This window comes from Haliotis asinina, chromosome 9 (genome assembly GCF_037392515.1).
Source record: "Haliotis asinina isolate JCU_RB_2024 chromosome 9, JCU_Hal_asi_v2, whole genome shotgun sequence".
Taxonomy (NCBI): Eukaryota; Metazoa; Mollusca; class Gastropoda; order Lepetellida; family Haliotidae; genus Haliotis; species Haliotis asinina.
Window position 1 is genome coordinate 18,523,038 of NC_090288.1, and position 17,471 is coordinate 18,540,508.

The following is a 17,471-nucleotide window of genomic DNA, read 5'->3' on the forward strand; positions in this document are numbered from 1 at the left end:
CATATACAAATAGCACAGTACCTATGCCAGCAATGGGTTCTCCTTAAGCACTTGTCTCATTAATGGCATAATCACTCCCAATTAGTGGGTGCTCCCAAGCAATGAGGTCTTCAGATGCAACCCTTGCATAAGCAAGGGGATGCAACAAGGCAAGTAATCTGGCTTTATCATGATTTATCAGAGTATCCTATAATTGAAGTCTTATGACATGTTGATCTGTGTTTGTCTTAAAGTCGATCTGTACTCAGTCTCCACTCAACCTTGAGTCAACCAACTCAATCTGGACTCGACCTTCTTCCTCTCATATATTTTGTTTACATTCTTTGCCAAGTGTAGATGTAAATACATCTTGCAAGGTTTGATAAAATTTGTTTTGTTTGTTCTGGGTTCCGGTTCCATGTCCTTGGCATGTTGTGTAAAGTGATGCAGGTCAGGTTATATGTTCAGCATCAACAGTGGTATTCAAGGAGCCAAGGAGGATTTGGAACCTCATAGCCACTCGTCAGGCCAGTGTCATGGTCCATCTGAAGATGTTCATTGTCCAGGTGTGGAGGGGGAAATCATTGTCGCCCATGAAATATGGCACTTGACAGGGGAATACAAGGTAATCACCCTTGACAGATCTCTTAGTTGTGAATGGTTGGTCGTCTGATGCCGATTCCTTGGGACCGACATTAACCCGCAGGTAACTGTAGTCAGCATCCACGAGTGCCAGCATGACGATGGAGAAAAAGTTCTTGTAGTTGTAGAAGAAGGACCCACTCATGGGAGGCTTCTTGGTGCATATGTGCTTGCCATCAACCACACGGAGGTAATGTTAAAACTGTCACCTTTCCTCAAAAGCATGGGTCGCAGCATCCCATCTGCACTGATCTCACTCATCGGACTTATACTCAGCTATGAAGGCATCTGTGATGAGACTGATGCATATGGCTGAGGCTGTGGCTGCAAAAGAGGGTAGGAATTCTCCAGTTCAACCACCAGTTCAAGAAAGTGCTAAGCAGTCTGAAACCAAATTGTTTGCAGTCTTCACTAGTCAAGGCTCATGAGGTTTATGTCAAGGTTCATCATGATGAAGTTACTACTTTGCAGACCTCAAATTGAATGGGTACCTGGTGAAAATTGCTCCAACAATTAAAACAATTTGGAAACAAAGGGTATATTCTGCAGAAAAATGGAATTTCCATCAAGAACCCGTCTCCCTGTAGATGCAAGGACAAAATGTTTTATACTCGCATCAGAGTTTATTAATATTCATATCCAGTTACAATTTATCCTTGAAACATGAGACATCCTTGGCATTTAGGCATTAACAAACTTTATAATGTGCATTGAAATTGTACAAAGACATTTGGTTGAATAAACATTTGAACATGTCATTCAACTTATCAAAAATTGTTTAGCAGTAATGATATATAATTCATTATTACTACAACAAATAAAGGAATAAAGATAGAAATGATATGAGTTCAAAGTAACGTACACATGCAGTTATTAGCGGACAGTGAGGTAAGGCAACTTTTCCACATGGTGGTCAGGCACAGACTGTAGTGCATAATGTGAAGAGGAGACCATGTCAGAAGGCCAAAAACAACCCTCCATGATGGTTTGACGTGGGTTAACTGTCTTGGGAGGCATCCTGGGCTCTGACAAACCAATAGCCTGGGAAGCTGCGGTAGGGATTCGCTGAATTGGTGGGCAACATCTGAGGATTGGATGACTGACAAATGCTGACAGTTTAATGAATTTTAAACATTAGGTGAACCAGTTCAGTGGTATTAAGTTGGCGAATTGGTACGGCATGGTGAATCAGTGAAGTGCAAATTGTGAGATAGGATTAGTTTAAAAATTCTAAAGTTTTATGTGTATTTTAATCCCAAGTTTGAGAGCCCAGCACAATAGTGTTTACCTGGGGTTAGGTTTGCCTTCAGCAACACAGGGCAGCTCCACAGTTTCTCCAGCTTTGAAATAGACATCATATCTTGGCTGTGTAATGATTCCCGGTGGCCGTGTTACTGAAGCAAATAAACAAATACCCTGACAACTCATCAGTTACCATAAGTCAGTACTCTAGGAATGCCCAGTATTCTCATTTGTGGGATAACATTCAGTTTTGATACTGCACTAAGAGAAGGGGAGGCTAGATACCTATACTCAAGCAATGAAAACATGACAGCAATGAATAGCATACACTGCATATAAATCACCACATATGGGTTACTAGAAAACACACAGTGAACAGGATAAACATACAATTAACATACATTCTCCAGGTGATGAAAGCGCCCTGCATATGCTGGAACATTCATGAAAGTTAGTTACCTAATTACCTCAAAATCACACCTTCCTGTTTTAAGAGAATGACAACAGACCGAGGCTGTACCACAAGAATAAGACAAGAATATATTTGTGTGATGCCCTTAGTTGTAAAACAGCCTAGCATCCCGAGTCTCACCTGCCAGTATTCCAGTGCAGTATAGCAAGCAGCACAGCAGCACAGCTCTCCTCATTGTGTCTGGTGACGAGTTCCACTAGAAGGTAATCACAAATACATAGTGGTATATTGATCACTGTTTGTCAAGAATGAGCATGGTGATATGATAACTCGCCATCTTCTGTCGGTAGAGTTAGGTGATATTACAATCCTCTGCATGGTGAGGTGATTATTTGTTCATGGACAAGGTGAGATAACATGATATTGGGCATGGTATTGTGATTACTTTCTCGTGGGCTTTGTTGGGTGATTATTTAGTCCTGGGCACGGTGGGGATGGTGAGGTGTTTACTTTGTCCTGGGCATGTTGAGGCTCTGGGTCTATGCCTTCCCCCACTGTTTAACCACTGGTTTCATCACCTCAGTGCCTACCCTGTTGTGGTAATTACCTTGTTATCTTGTTTTCTTTGTTACATTCAGTCTCTATACATAACTGTATCTTACATTCCTGCTTGTCTGTGGTACAAGAATCTGTATTGAAACATCACTTTCTCATAGTAAAGAAGTTTGTTAACCATAGAGTTTGTCTGTTTTGAACTTCTTAGCTAAAATGCCGCTCAAAGAACTTACTTCATAATGGGCTTGATGAGGTGATTACTTTGTTCTATGCTTCATGAGGTGATTACTTTGTCCTTGGTATGTTGAGGTGGATACTTCATCCTAGGCTTTATGACATGATTACTTCATCCTAAACATGGTGAGGTGGATACTTGATCCTGAACATGGTGAGATGATTACTTCATCCTGGGTATGGTGAGGTGATTACTTCATCCTAGGCTTTATGACATGATTACTTCATCCTAAACATGGTGAGGTGGATACTTGATCCTGGGCATGGTGAGATGATTACTTAGTCCTGGGTATGGTGAGGTGACTACTTTGTCCTAGGTTTTATGGCATGATTACTTCATCCTAAACATGGTGAGATGGTAACTTGATCCTGGTGAGATGATTACTTAATCCTGGTTATGGTGAGGTGACTACTTCATCCTAGGCTTTATGACATGATTACTTCATCCTACACATGGTGAGGTGGTAACTTGATCCTGGGCATGGTGAGACGATTACTTTATCCTGAACATGATGAGGTGATTACTTCATTATGGGTATGATGAGGTGACTTTATCCTGATTACTTCATCCTGGGTATAGTGTGATAATTACTTCATCCTGGGTATAGTGTGATTATTACTTCATCCTGGGTATAGTGTGATAATTACTTCATCCTGAGTATAGTGTGACAATTACTTCATCCTGGGTATAGTGTGATAATTACTTCAATCTAGGCTTTAAGAGTTGATTACTTCATCCTGAACATGTAAGATGATTACTGTAACAGTTTACTAGGGGTAAAATGAGAAAATTAAAAATTCAGTTAAGTAGCATGTTGGCGCTGTGGATCAATCTCATTTTACCCTATTTATTACAGATTTTACCATTTAAGAAATAACTTGATAACACATAGTTGAAACAATGAACAAGAATTTATTACATATAAATTTATCTGAATTAGTAATGCCAAATATTATAGATAACAATTTCCTAAATGAAATACACAGAAAGCAATTTTAAATGCTACAAACAGTCACTCAAAGGGGATTTATGGGACGTTGCACTTTGATACCAAGCAGTGTATTGCTATGAAAGTAATTACTGTCTCAAGCAAAGCTTGGATATCATACACTTACATAGAGTAGTTTTCGGTAGGCACCAGAAAAATACATACTGCTTCTTAATGGAGAAACCGTGAGTTGCATCCACCAATTAATCCGAGACCAAATGTTGACTAGGGCTGTATAATACATTACTTTGTCCTGGACATTGTCCTGATTGCTTCCTTATGAATATGGTGTGGTGATCACTTCATCCTAGACTCGTTGAGGTGATTACTTCAAAATGGGTATGAGGTGGTTACTTCATCCTGGGTATGGTGAGATGATTACTTCACCCTAGGCATTAAGAGGTGATTACTTCATCCCAGATATGGTGAACTGATTTCTTCATCCTGGGCATGGTGAGGTGATTACTTTATTATGGGCATGGTGAGGTGATTACTTTATTATGGGTATGGTGAGGTGACTTCATCCTGAGTATGGTGAGATTACTTCATCTTGGGTATTGTGAAATGATTACTTACTTCATCCTGGAAATGGTGAGGTGATTACTTCATGCAAGGTTTTATGAGATGATTACTTCGCCCTGGACATGATGAGGTGATTACTTTATCCTGGGCATGGTGAGGTGATTACTTTATTATGAATATGGTGCAGTGACTTATTCTGAGTATGGCGAGATTAGTTCATCTGGTGAGATAATTACTTCATTCTATACTCGTTGAGGTGATTACTTCATAATGGGTATGGTGTGGTGATTACTACATCCTATGCTTTAAGAGGTGATTACCTCCTCCTGGACATGGTGAGAATTACTTCATCCTGGGGGTGGTGAGGTGATTACTTCATCCTGGACATGGTGAGGTGATTACTTTATCCTGGGCATGGTGAGGTTATTACTTTATTATGAATATGGTGCAGTGACTTATGACTGAGAATGGCGAGATTAGTTCATCCTGGGTATGGTGAGATAATTACTTCATTCTATACTCGTTGAGGTGATTACTTCATAATGGGTATGGTGTGGTGATTACTTCATCCTATGCTTTAAGAGGTGATTACCTCCTCCTGGACATGGTGAGAATTACTTCATCCTGGGGGTGGTGAGGTGATTACTTTATCATAGGCATGGTGAGGCAATAACTTGGTCCTGGGTATGGTGAGGTGATAACTTAATCATAAGAATGGTGAGGCATTTACATTATCTTGAGCTTGGTGATTACTTGATGCTGGTCATGGTAACAATACGACAAGGCAACATGATGATAGGGCAGTGGGCCAGCCCTTAGGAATATAATGGTTTCACTTAAGTCACTAAGACAAACATTCATCAAGCAAACAATTTTGTGAAAATTCGTTGGACAGGAACCCGCGTCCTTCAGACTGTCAGTCTGATAACTAACCAACTGAGTTACGTTCACTGTTACAACATGCAGTCATTCCTGTGACTTTAAGAAAATGGACGGAATGCGTCGCAAAGGTCACAGACAATTACAAGGGTTATGGGTTGACTTGGTGTCTTATGATTTTCTGATCTACGGACAATTACTGAATGGATCTGATGCCATTTGTCACACTGGTCCCATTCCATAATCTACACGAGACTGCGTGGTTTGGAATGAGCCAATATGGTGCGAAGTGAAAATGGTTGTTGACGTCAGGCATCAGACATCAAATTCACGGTATGAATGAATGATGTGCTTTGGATGTTTTTGGGTGACAAAAGATGTGAAAAGAAAAAACAACAAATGGTAATCATGCATTACTCCAGACATTTACAAACTATATTCAATTGGATCCCTTACTCCTAACCTGACCCTAAACCCTAGCCTCTCAAAATAACCCCGATAAATAGAATAAATAAAGAAATAGAATTTACCTAAGGCAAACAAAAATGGATCACATTTCCAATGTAATGCATTCTTACTGCTTTGAAATACAATATGATAAACCACCTCTATGTCTGTGCTATGATACCAATTACTCAATGACAAAGATTTATAATTCATTTACTCCTATATTTTACAGTGAAAGTGAAATATAAAATATATTTAAAATAAACGTGTTTTCATAAACTAACTCTTGATACAAATTGAACCACAGCAGTCTGTTTAACACACAAACTCCCCACAAGGCTTGGTTTATTGAATGCATACAGAAAAAAACAACACTGAGAAGTACTTACACTCCATAACCTAAGCTGGTGTGTGCCAACTTGCAGGCCAGCTTATCAATAACCCGACAGCAGTCGGAGGTCAAAGAGCTTGTTTTTTTCATAAGGTTTCGCAAATTAGGGCATGAGTTTGTAGAGTTCTAAAGAAAAGCCTAATTCAAGATACTGCCAGTTGTTTGCAATATATCCACAACAACTTACCGAAATAAAACCACGGTCAAAGAATTTGTACCCTTCAACAAGATCAATATCAATTCATAAGATGGATAAAGGTTTGGGAAATCTCTTCACTATAATTGTCTCTAACACTTGTATTAAAGTTATGGACAGTGTAAAACACTATGTATAAAGATATGTGCTAAAAATAATACATCACATTCTGGTGTGCCCTACCGTGATATTGCTGGAATATTGCTAAAAGCGGCGTAAAAACTCTTTCTCTCACTCAGTCACCCATTCACTTGATCACTCACTCACTCAGTACCCTTAAATATCAACATAATTCACGATTTTTGTGTGAACGACCCTTTGCATGATTGATTATCCACAAGCTGCTTTTACATTTCAAGTAATAGAATTAACACGACTGGACACGCGAACACTTTACATTACCATAAAATATGAATGAAATATGAATTATGACTGTAATGACAGTCGTCATGCCCCACACCATTGTGTCTGTTACCTGTCTACGTGTGATAGCTTGTCTCTGCTTTTCACATCGTGTGGTTCTAGGTATATAGGGAGAACACACACAAACATCGAAATGATGTCATCAAATGCAATATCGCTTACCTATTACTTGCAATCGTCTGTGTCAATCCGCCATGTGCTTCCTTTTGAAACAAGACAGCCTTGTTATAGGGGCGTGCTGCGCTAACGCTTCGACGCTTCAAAGTGTCACGACTGACTGCCAACTTGTTATGTATATATGGGTCCTTATCTTACATGTGTAGTAACGGGCGAGGCTCCATTGCCACTGAACATAAAACAGCTACTGCAGGAGTGAGTCGACAGCTATCTTTTTATTTAGTAAACAGACTTTACAAAGCAGTTTTCTGCTCTGTAAACGTTATACACAATGCGATTGAAATTTGAGTGGACCCAATGAGTTTCTTTCTCTTTGGAATGAACTTTGATATTGCTTTGAACTTTGAAGAATGCGCTTCTGTGCTACTCAGTTTTCTAAATAAGCGAAAAACGCTCGACATTTCAGATGATGAACTCCATATTCAGTCTTTATGGAATACTGATGAAATTAGAATAGATAAAAAAAGAACAAAAAACAACAATGGTGTTATATTTGCATAGAGATTGCAATCTCTACTAGTAGGATCTGATATTCTACCAGTAGATACTCCTATCGCAATCTCTACTGGTACAGACTCCGATCGCAATCTCTACAGGTAGAATCTCCGATTCTACCAGATCGCTGTCTCTACCCTGACATATACATGGCTGGATTCTAAATATGTACAAATTCAAATCGTAGATGGCTGCGGTGTAGGATTATTCATAATATTCTTCCCACAAATTGTCACTTATAAGCAGGGGAAAAGGTATCGGAATCAATCCTTTGCCCGAACTGTAAATTTGCAAATACAAATTATTTGAAAATAAATTTAAAACATACAAAAGTGCTATGAAAATGTCTGACAGATAATTATACTAGCCATATCACATATTGTCTATGAATTATGCATGAGTGATGTAGAAAGGGAACAACAGTAGCTGCAGGTAAATTGAAAAATGACTATGGTACTGTCGGAAATAGGGGGGAAGACTGTTACTCTGTATCCTGCAAATTACACAACTACAAATAAGTTATGTCGAAATAACCCACTTCGGCCTAACTCTGCATTCAGTGGGATGCGCAAGAGATGCGCTATCCAGAAAAGCATGTCTACTCGTAAAAGTGGGCAAAACGTACCAGAAAAAAATACGACCAGCTGCTGAAAACAATAGATCAGCCTATAGAGAGCAGGTAGGTCGCTAATGTAAAGTCTGAACGCTGTCTATTTACTACCACTGGAACTGTAGGCCGAACGTATTTGAACTGATATTTCACGCTTTCCGCATATCAGGTACAAACATGTAGAAACAAACGTAAAAATTAGGTTTTTCCTATTTCCGACTGTGCTTTACTGCAAACAATAATGTGTATAAAAGTACTTGGACGACGGACACATTGCTCTCTCCACAAACTGTCAGGGTATGAAGTCAGTATATAATAACTTACTATTGTGTGGCAATGAGCTGGCAGCATGTTAAGGGGTCAGTGTTCAATGGGGATATCCTACAGATGTTAAACAATGGAAAGCTTTCCTTCCGTTTAACCGCTTCTTTCCTCCACAGGTCAACAGAGGTCATGCAGTTTGGTTCGACCCTATATAATAATTGTAATTAATTTGAGGTCTTTCAGTAATTTTGTGAGGGGTTTGTAGTAACTGTTGTCTCAAGCACTGTCAATACTCTTTTAGTGTGTGCGTGCGTGCGTGTGTGTTTGTATTTCTGGAAACCATTAGCTGCAAAGCTTTTAGAATATCTAAACAATTAAAAATACTTCTGAACTACTGGTCGAATGCTGATATAAATATGTAGGTTAATTTATAGATTTATTAGAGGAATATATCTTATGAACATCAATTCAAAGCATCTACTTCATGTACCTTGTGTATGACTATATACAAGGTGTACTAAGACAGAGATAGTGAAATCCTCAGCCATTCTGTCCATGGAAAAACTGCTGCATGAGCAATGTGGAACCTCCAGCCTGTTAATGTCGTATCTAACACGTACATTATCAGATAAAGTTGGACTGAAGGCTCGTGGATTAACACAGTAATGATATAGGGGAAGGCCAGACAAGGAAATGTAGCTATTGTAGCTATAGTAGCTATTGCAAAGTTAATAGTTATATAAGTAAATGCATTGTTACTTTCTGTATACTGTTTAGGTCTGATAGCTTAAACAGGCATTTGGTGAGACGGAAACTAGATACATTGAAACATGTTTCTGAAATATTTACAAAACAGTAATACAATCATCTTGGACATATTTACCCTTAAAAGGTAGTTATTTTTAAAAAAAACTCTGCGCAGGTGAAGTGAAGGTGATTAAACGGCTTATGCCTCAAGGGGATATACATTTAATACGCGTGTAATATATCAGGCATGATGAAGATTATCAAAATAAGTCAACTTTTGTTGTTTTTAAATAGAAATAGTTGCCCTAGGTCAGTTATTTGGTCATACTAATTAACTCTTCCACTGGACATGACATTTCCCTAGTAATAATCAGCGCCTCTTCAAGAGCAGCATAGGCTAGAGTTATGATCATTCACCTAGTGAATGGAATGAAACATACAGCTTTGTGGATAACAACTTCTTGTTTATTACGTTGAGCGACGTTTCTATGTAGGTTCTTACATCGTTTTCAAGCTGAATACAACCAACAACAGTATGTTATAGAGTAAACAAGTGGAACATAATTGGAGGAGGCCAGTAGGGAGCAAATACAACAACAAGCACAAGTGATGAAGCCAATGAGTGGGATTAATAGTAGCAACAAACAGAATCTACAGAAGAATCTACATCGAAACCGCTGATTTTCCAACACAATACGTTTATCTCCATTCTACCATAACCGTGTTATTCAGATTTTAAACAAGTACATGATGTGTTTGAAAATCAGAGGTATATAGCGTGATTATATTCCTCTGGATGACTTTGATTAGCCAATCACAATCCAGTATTTACTGAAGTCATGGTAGAATATACTTTACTGTAGTTCCTCATAATAAGTACAACCAGTTGTATTGGTTTGCCTTTTATTGGTAACACAACTTCCTGACATTCAAAGACCGAGTTTAGTTATCCCCGTGTTCCATCTTGCACTGTCCTGTGATCTAAACTTACTTTCAATGTAATAGGCACTGAGATCATGAGTCTGTGACCTTGTGACCTTGTTCACATATAACACCGTGTTTCTACCAACTGATGCTATTAGTGACGAAAACAATCTGGGAAGGATATGCAAATACATTAGATTAGAAGTATGGATTTTAGTAATTGGAATTCTTGGAACCTCAGCGATATAGAAGAAAAGCAAAACGAGTCACAAACGGTCAAATTAAAACTGATTGCTTCCAGCATAATAGTTGTGGTGATTAGATCAACTGCAAATAATCATGTAAAACTGTCTGCCGTCAATGATGCATCTTTTCGTTTCAAACCAAAACCATATTAAGTTTCAACTGATGACAAGAGACTTTTGCTCTATAGTTCTGTATGAGCTGTTGCTACAATATCAGTAAAAACTGGACCAGTTATCAGTTTACTAATCACTACATCTGAGACAACAAATTCCCTCATGCTTCCATGTGCTCGGCAAACCATAGCATTATATTCACGCATGCATCAGACTCTTCTGGGACACTGATGATGGGATGGGCGTTGCCTTCGTATGCCAGGAATCTGAAATAACCAGCACCATACGCAAAAGATCAAGTTGAGGTGAAACACTTCACTACACATATGCTACACATATCAACAATAGGCACAACAAATATTTCAAGTCTGTAACGGCCATGTGAAGAACACCTTTTCCCATTAACTACCCACAGCATTTTCAGAGCAAAATGTATGACACTGTAGGAGTCACTGCAGAATCATATACATCCAACACACTGCACCTTCTGTGGGAGTCACTGCAGAATCATATACATCCAACACACTGCACCTTCTGTAGGGGTCACTGCAGAATCGTATACATCCAGCACACTACACCTGCTGTAGGGGTGTCCTCCCATTTGTGAGAATTCCCAGTTGTGAGACACATTAGTTAATGATTCAGTGCACAGTATTTCCACATCCCTACAATGAAAGTGGGAACAGCCCGGTTTCTGATGAGTGCCCACAGGAGGCATAGTTCATTAATGAGTTAATTAACATAGAAGACAAGTTAATGTTTTAATTAATTAACACTGAAGAACAGTTGATGTTATCAATGACGAAAGTCGACAGATAAAGAAATAATGAAATAGATCATAAAGATATAGAGCGACCAGGCCGACATTGGTACTTGCTGCTATACGATGTTGATCGAAAAGAGCAGTCAAAGGTTGATAAATACATTTATATAAATTACGGCTCAACAGTTACCTAAATGTTTCTGTTGTAAAGGCAAATTAAATACCATTTTATTTAAAGTTATTTACAATTTGTATTCTTCAAATGCTGATATTAATTTCCATTGTTACCAAGTGTCAAGCGTATCGTATCATACAGAATACTGGATTGTATTATATTTCGATCACTCAGTGTGTACCTAGCAATGTAAAATTCAATCTCACTGATCAGTTTAAGTAAGCAGTTAAAGGCTATTACTATGTAATGTATAAGCATTCGCTCTTTGAAAGCCTCATTTGTTACAATTACATTTTTAATATAGACTGTGGTTAAGCAAACGTAGAACTTCAAAACAAAGGCTGCCCATTGAGACAGAACATTGTTACGCTATTGAAAGATGATGTGATGAACTCCACATTATAATATAAAGTCCAGCACTAAGTGGCTCTAGACATCAGTTTCTTTCCCAGGACCAGTATAGTTACCAAATCTATCAAAACTGAACTTTGTTCAATGTTTTAATATGTATCAATGCGTTGTATTTTCTCTATGTCACTATATGCTATTTTTAGAAAAAAAATGTCTGTTCTGCTCTCAAGGTTCAGTTACATAACTAAACTCGAATAAGCTAGGGTTAAACCATTCATCAGATAGGGAAGTAAGGTGTGTAATTATTGCTAATTACCTTCTCCAATGTCTCACAACTGGGAGACTCACAATTTGAAGTTCTCACAAATGGGAGCAGACCTCTGTAGGAGTCACTGCAGAGTCATATGCATCTAGTACACTAGACCTGCTGGAGGAGTCACTGCAGAGTCATATGCATCTAGTACACTAGACCTTCTGTGGGAGTCACTGCAGAATCATATACATCCAGCACACTACACCTTCTGTGGGAGTCACTGCAGAATCATATACATCCAGCACACTACACCTTCTGTGGGAGTCACTGCAGAATCATATACATCCAACACACTACACCTTCTGTGGGAGTCACTGCATAGTCATATACATCCAGCACACTACACCTTCTGTGGGAGTCACTGCAGAATCATATACATCCAGCACACTGCACCTTCTGTAGGGGTCACTGCAGAATCGTATACATCCAGCACACTACACCTGCTGTAGGGGTGTCCTCCCATTTGTGAGAATTCCCAGTTGTGAGACACATTAGTTAATGATTCAGTGCACAGTATTTCCACATCCCTACAATGAAAGTGGGAACAGCCCGGTTTCTGATGAGTGCCCACAGGAGGCATAGTTCATTAATGAGTTAATTAACATAGAAGACAAGTTAATGTTTTAATTAATTAACACTGAAGAACAGTTGATGTTATCAATGACGAAAGTCGACAGATAAAGAAATAATGAAATAGATCATAAAGATATAGAGCGACCAGGCCGACATTGGTACTTGCTGCTATACAATGTTGATCGAAAAGAGCAGTCAAAGGTTGATAAATACATTTATATAAATTACGGCTCAACAGTTACCTAAATGTTTCTGTTGTAAAGACAAATTAAATACCATTTTATTTAAAGTTATTTACAATTTGTATTCTTCAAATGCTGATATTAATTTCCATTGTTACCAAGTGTCAAGCGTATCGTATCATACAGAATACTGGATTGTATTATATTTCGATCACCCAGTGTGTACCTAGCAATGTAAAATTCAATCTCACTGATCAGTTTAAGTAAGCAGTTAAAGGCTATTACTATGTAATGTATAAGCATTCGCTCTTTGAAAGCCTCATTTGTTACAATTACATTTTTAATATAGACTGTGGTTAAGCAAACGTAGAACTTCAAAACAAAGGCTGCCCATTGAGACAGAACATTGTTACGCTATTGAAAGATGATGTGATGAACTCCACATTATAATATAAAGTCCAGCACTAAGTGGCTCTAGACATCAGTTTCTTTCCCAGGACCAGTATAGTTACCAAATCTATCAAAACTGAACTTTGTTCAATGTTTTAATATGTATCAATGCGTTGTATTTTCTCTATGTCACTATATGCTATTTTTAGAAAAAAAATGTCTGTTCTGCTCTCAAGGTTCAGTTACATAACTAAACTCGAATAAGCTAGGGTTAAACCATTCATCAGATAGGGAAGTAAGGTGTGTAATTATTGCTAATTACCTTCTCCAATGTCTCACAACTGGGAGACTCACAATTTGGAGTTCTCACAAATGGGAGCAGACCTCTGTAGGAGTCACTGTAGAGTCATATGCATCTAGTACACTAGACCTGCTGGAGGAGTCACTGCAGAGTCATATGCATCTAGTACACTAGACCTGCTGGAGGAGTCACTGCAGAGTCATATGCATCTAGTACACTAGACCTGCTGGAGGAGTCACTGCAGAGTCATATGCATCTAGTACACTAGACCTGCTGGAGGAGTCACTGCAGAGTCATATACATCTAGTACACTAGACCTGCTGGAGGAGTCACTGCAGAGTCATATACATCTAGTACACTAGACCTGCTGGAGGAGTCACTGCAGAGTCATATACATCTAGTACACTAGACCTGCTGGAGGAGTCACTGCAGAGTCATATACATCTAGTACACTAGACCTGCTGGAGGAGTCACTGCAGAGTCATATACATCTAGTACACTAGACCTGCTGGAGGAGTCACTGCAGAGTCATATGCATCTAGTACACTAGACCTGCTGGAGGAGTCACTGCAGAGTCATATACATCTAGTACACTAGACCTGCTGGAGGAGTCACTGCAGAGTCATATGCATCTAGTACACTAGACCTGCTGGAGGAGTCACTGCAGAGTCATATACATCTAGTACACTAGACCTGCTGGAGGAGTCACTGCAGAGTCATATACATCCAGCACAGTAGATAGTACCGTCGTATCTGAGTGTCTCATTGGTAGGCACATGGAGGTCGACCTCATAACACAATGTTCACTGACCTACCTGACAGTTTTGTTCCTGGCTTTCAGATAGCGGTAGTACTGACGTGCCTGAGTGGTGGGCACACGAAGGTCGTCCTTTCCGATTATCAGCAGAATCGGGGTTGTCACCTACAACATGGTGAATCAAACACTCCTTGTGCTTGTAATAAGGAAACAAGGCCAGATTTTCGAAGCTCTCCTAGCTCTAAGATAGTCATACATTAGCATTACCTTACCACTGTCTTAGCGCTAAGAGAGTTTAGAATTGTATTTTCTCAAGAGAGAAACCGAAACAATGTCAGTGTAACTGAAAATACACATTCAGCCAACATTGTGTACCGGGCTGGAGAAGTGAGTCAGTGAGTTTAGGTTTACACTGCTTCTAGCAATACTCTAGTAAGATTACAGCAGGGGACAGCATATATGGTCTTCACACATTGTGCCCACCTGGCTGATATAACTGAGGGGAGACACATTGTCTACCTGGCTAACATAACTGATGGAAGACACATTGTCTACCTGGATTATGTAACTGAGGGGAGACACATTGTCTACCTGGCTGATGTAACTGAGGGGAGACACATTGTCTACCTGGCTGGTGTAACTGACGGGAGACACATTGTCTACCTGGCTGATGTAACTGAGGGGAGACACATTGTCTACCTGGCTGATGTAACTGAGGAAAGACACTGCCCCCTGGCTGATATAACTGAAGGGGGACACATCGTCTACCTGGCTGACATAACTGAGGGGAGATCTCTTCCACAGTTCCCCAAGGATCTCAGCATTTGACAGTGAGGTGAACTCAAACTGCTTTCCAATCTCTTCAAGCACCCTGGAAGATAAGAGAAATTGTGTGACAAATCCGACATCAATATCTCAGTTGTAAGGGCGTATAAACATTCCCCATGAACACAGTTGATATCACTACTTACAGGTGATACTCCTTGATCGCAACCGTACTGACAGGTGACCCCCTTGAACACACCATACTTGAGAGAGATACCCCTTGAACACATCCTACGCACAGGTGATACGCCTTGAACACATGCTACTTACAGGTGATACCCCTAAACACATCCTACTTACAGGTGATGGTTCTTGAACACATCCTACGTAGAGGTGATACCCCTTGAACACATCCTACTTAGAGGTGATACCACTTGAACAATCCTGCTTACATTCGATACCCTTTCACCACATCTTACTCACAGGTGATACCCCACGAACTCACCCTATTTACAGGTGATACAACTTGACCACATCATACTTACAGCTGATACCCCTTGAGCATATCCTACTTAGATGTGATGCCCCTTGAAATTCCCGCTTAAAGGTGATGCCCCTTGAGCATCCTACTTACAAGTGATACTCTTTGAGCTTAAAACGTACCAGTCAGGAATATCAGTCACCCCAAACATCGCTGAAACACAAGCAGAACTGTCAACTGTCAGTGATGCCAGTGTTATAGTGTCTAATTCAGGACAGTCATCGTTCATATATTTCTAAAATCCCAATCTATGTAACCAAGCCACATTAAACTTATTTGTTATTATTTAATCTGCATTCTTAACTGTTATCACTACCACAGCATATACTGTCTTGGGAGCTACCTTGCTGCTCTTTGTCGCTTCCATTAATTAGCGTATATGACATTTATGGCCTTTATTGGTCATCCACCTTATCCATATTGAGTGTGTTGAGTCCAGTATTCCGACTGTTTGTGTAGGGATGACCGCGAGGAGGATTATGCCGCTCGTAGGAAACTTGTTTAGTGAAAGCAACTAAAGACGTTTGAACTTAACTATGCCTTCGTTTTCAACTCGACGTTTTTGTTAGTCTTCGACAGCATTCTGCTCATCTTAATTATGAGCTAATTCCTTGTCGACCATATGAATGTTTGTTGTCCTGTCATTTCACATTGTGTTACCTGAAGACACTAGTTGCAGAGACTTCAGCCTGATCGCACAAAGGGACATACTTACAAAATCATGTACACCGTATTATTCCAGGTCATGACTTCATATTATATATGTCACCTTTTACAATGAACTAATGAACAATTTATTTGTTGGGAAAAGTATCTTTATACATATTCCTTTACAAACCAAAATAAGTTACCTACATATATTGTTTGCCGTAAACTAACTCTCTTTTTTTTTAATTTTCATGTAATCATCTGTCTACATCGGATACTGGGCAAGTCAACTCCTAAATCAGGATATTTTTCAACAGTCATTCTCAGTTAAGTTGTGCAAATGCTGTCGGACTGGTTACAACCCCTGCTATTCTAAACGTGAAACTAATTTTCATGTGAAATTGACAGTATTCAAGAGTTAAATGTAATAGAAATTTATGGTAAACTCCAACAGTCACATTCATTAGAGGAAATATTTGAAACTGACTGTTCCTTTACTGTTGGTTATGCTTTTCGTGCTGTCGGTGAAAGTCATTGCCGTCAATGATTCTCTTCTAGAAAATATTTCAATGACAACCTTGTAACCCAGCAAAATATAATTTCAAAGTGAGTTTTTATATTTAACGTAACAAAAACATGGTTCAGAAAAAAAACAAAAAGACGGCTACATTTCTAAATATAGATATAAATAAATGGAGTATTAGGCCGTAGAAAGGACCCAAGACGCATGAGTGGGTGATGGTGGAGGGAGTGACAGTATGGCTGTCGGTCACATGGGTGGGAAAGGAGGTAAAGAGGTCCTGTTGGGGTGAGTACATTTTTTACTGTTCCTGGGAACATAAAGTCTGAGGTTTCCTCTCAGCCTTTGGCGAGAAGGGGAGATAAGCAATAAGTATGAGTCAGGATAAGGAAAAATATTTATTTCTAAAATGTAGTTCTGGTCTGAGACTGAACTCATCAGTCAACTTATTTAGGATGGCTTGAAACTAAGGAGCCGTGGTTCAGATTTCAGTTAAGGTCCCAGGTGCACGAACAATTAATAGATTCCCTCCCCTGATGAAAGCATTGTAAACAGGTTCACAACCCTGATACAGATTGACTCTAATGATGCATGCATCTTCAGTAACTCCCCCGTCATAAGTATAGAGGTCTACGAACCATTGCATTCACTGATACATTGGTCTAGGACATATTAATCATCAATCGCACTTTGTTACAACCAAAC

The 17,471-nt window shown here is 39.2% G+C and overlaps 2 protein-coding genes across 2 annotated transcripts in view; both read right to left on the reverse strand.

Moving 5' to 3' along the window:
- The window catches only part of LOC137297154 (neuroglian-like), a 52,188-nt gene extending 44,808 nt beyond the window's left edge, over positions 1–7,380 (reverse strand). The window contains exons 1-3 of the mRNA XM_067829170.1: positions 7,074–7,380; positions 2,456–2,531; positions 1,910–2,015 (exon numbers count right to left, since the gene is read on the reverse strand). Coding sequence (XP_067685271.1) covers positions 1,910–2,015; positions 2,456–2,510 — 161 coding nt within the window. The 5' untranslated portion in view covers positions 2,511–2,531; positions 7,074–7,380. The remainder of the gene's footprint in view (positions 1–1,909; positions 2,016–2,455; positions 2,532–7,073) is intronic.
- Positions 7,381–10,647: 3,267 nt separating this feature from the next.
- Positions 10,648–17,471, reverse strand: part of LOC137297155 (acylamino-acid-releasing enzyme-like) — a 29,384-nt gene continuing 22,560 nt past the window's right edge. The window contains exons 21-24 of the mRNA XM_067829172.1: positions 15,721–15,751; positions 15,061–15,163; positions 14,351–14,457; positions 10,648–10,753 (exon numbers count right to left, since the gene is read on the reverse strand). Coding sequence (XP_067685273.1) covers positions 10,648–10,753; positions 14,351–14,457; positions 15,061–15,163; positions 15,721–15,751 — 347 coding nt within the window. The remainder of the gene's footprint in view (positions 10,754–14,350; positions 14,458–15,060; positions 15,164–15,720; positions 15,752–17,471) is intronic.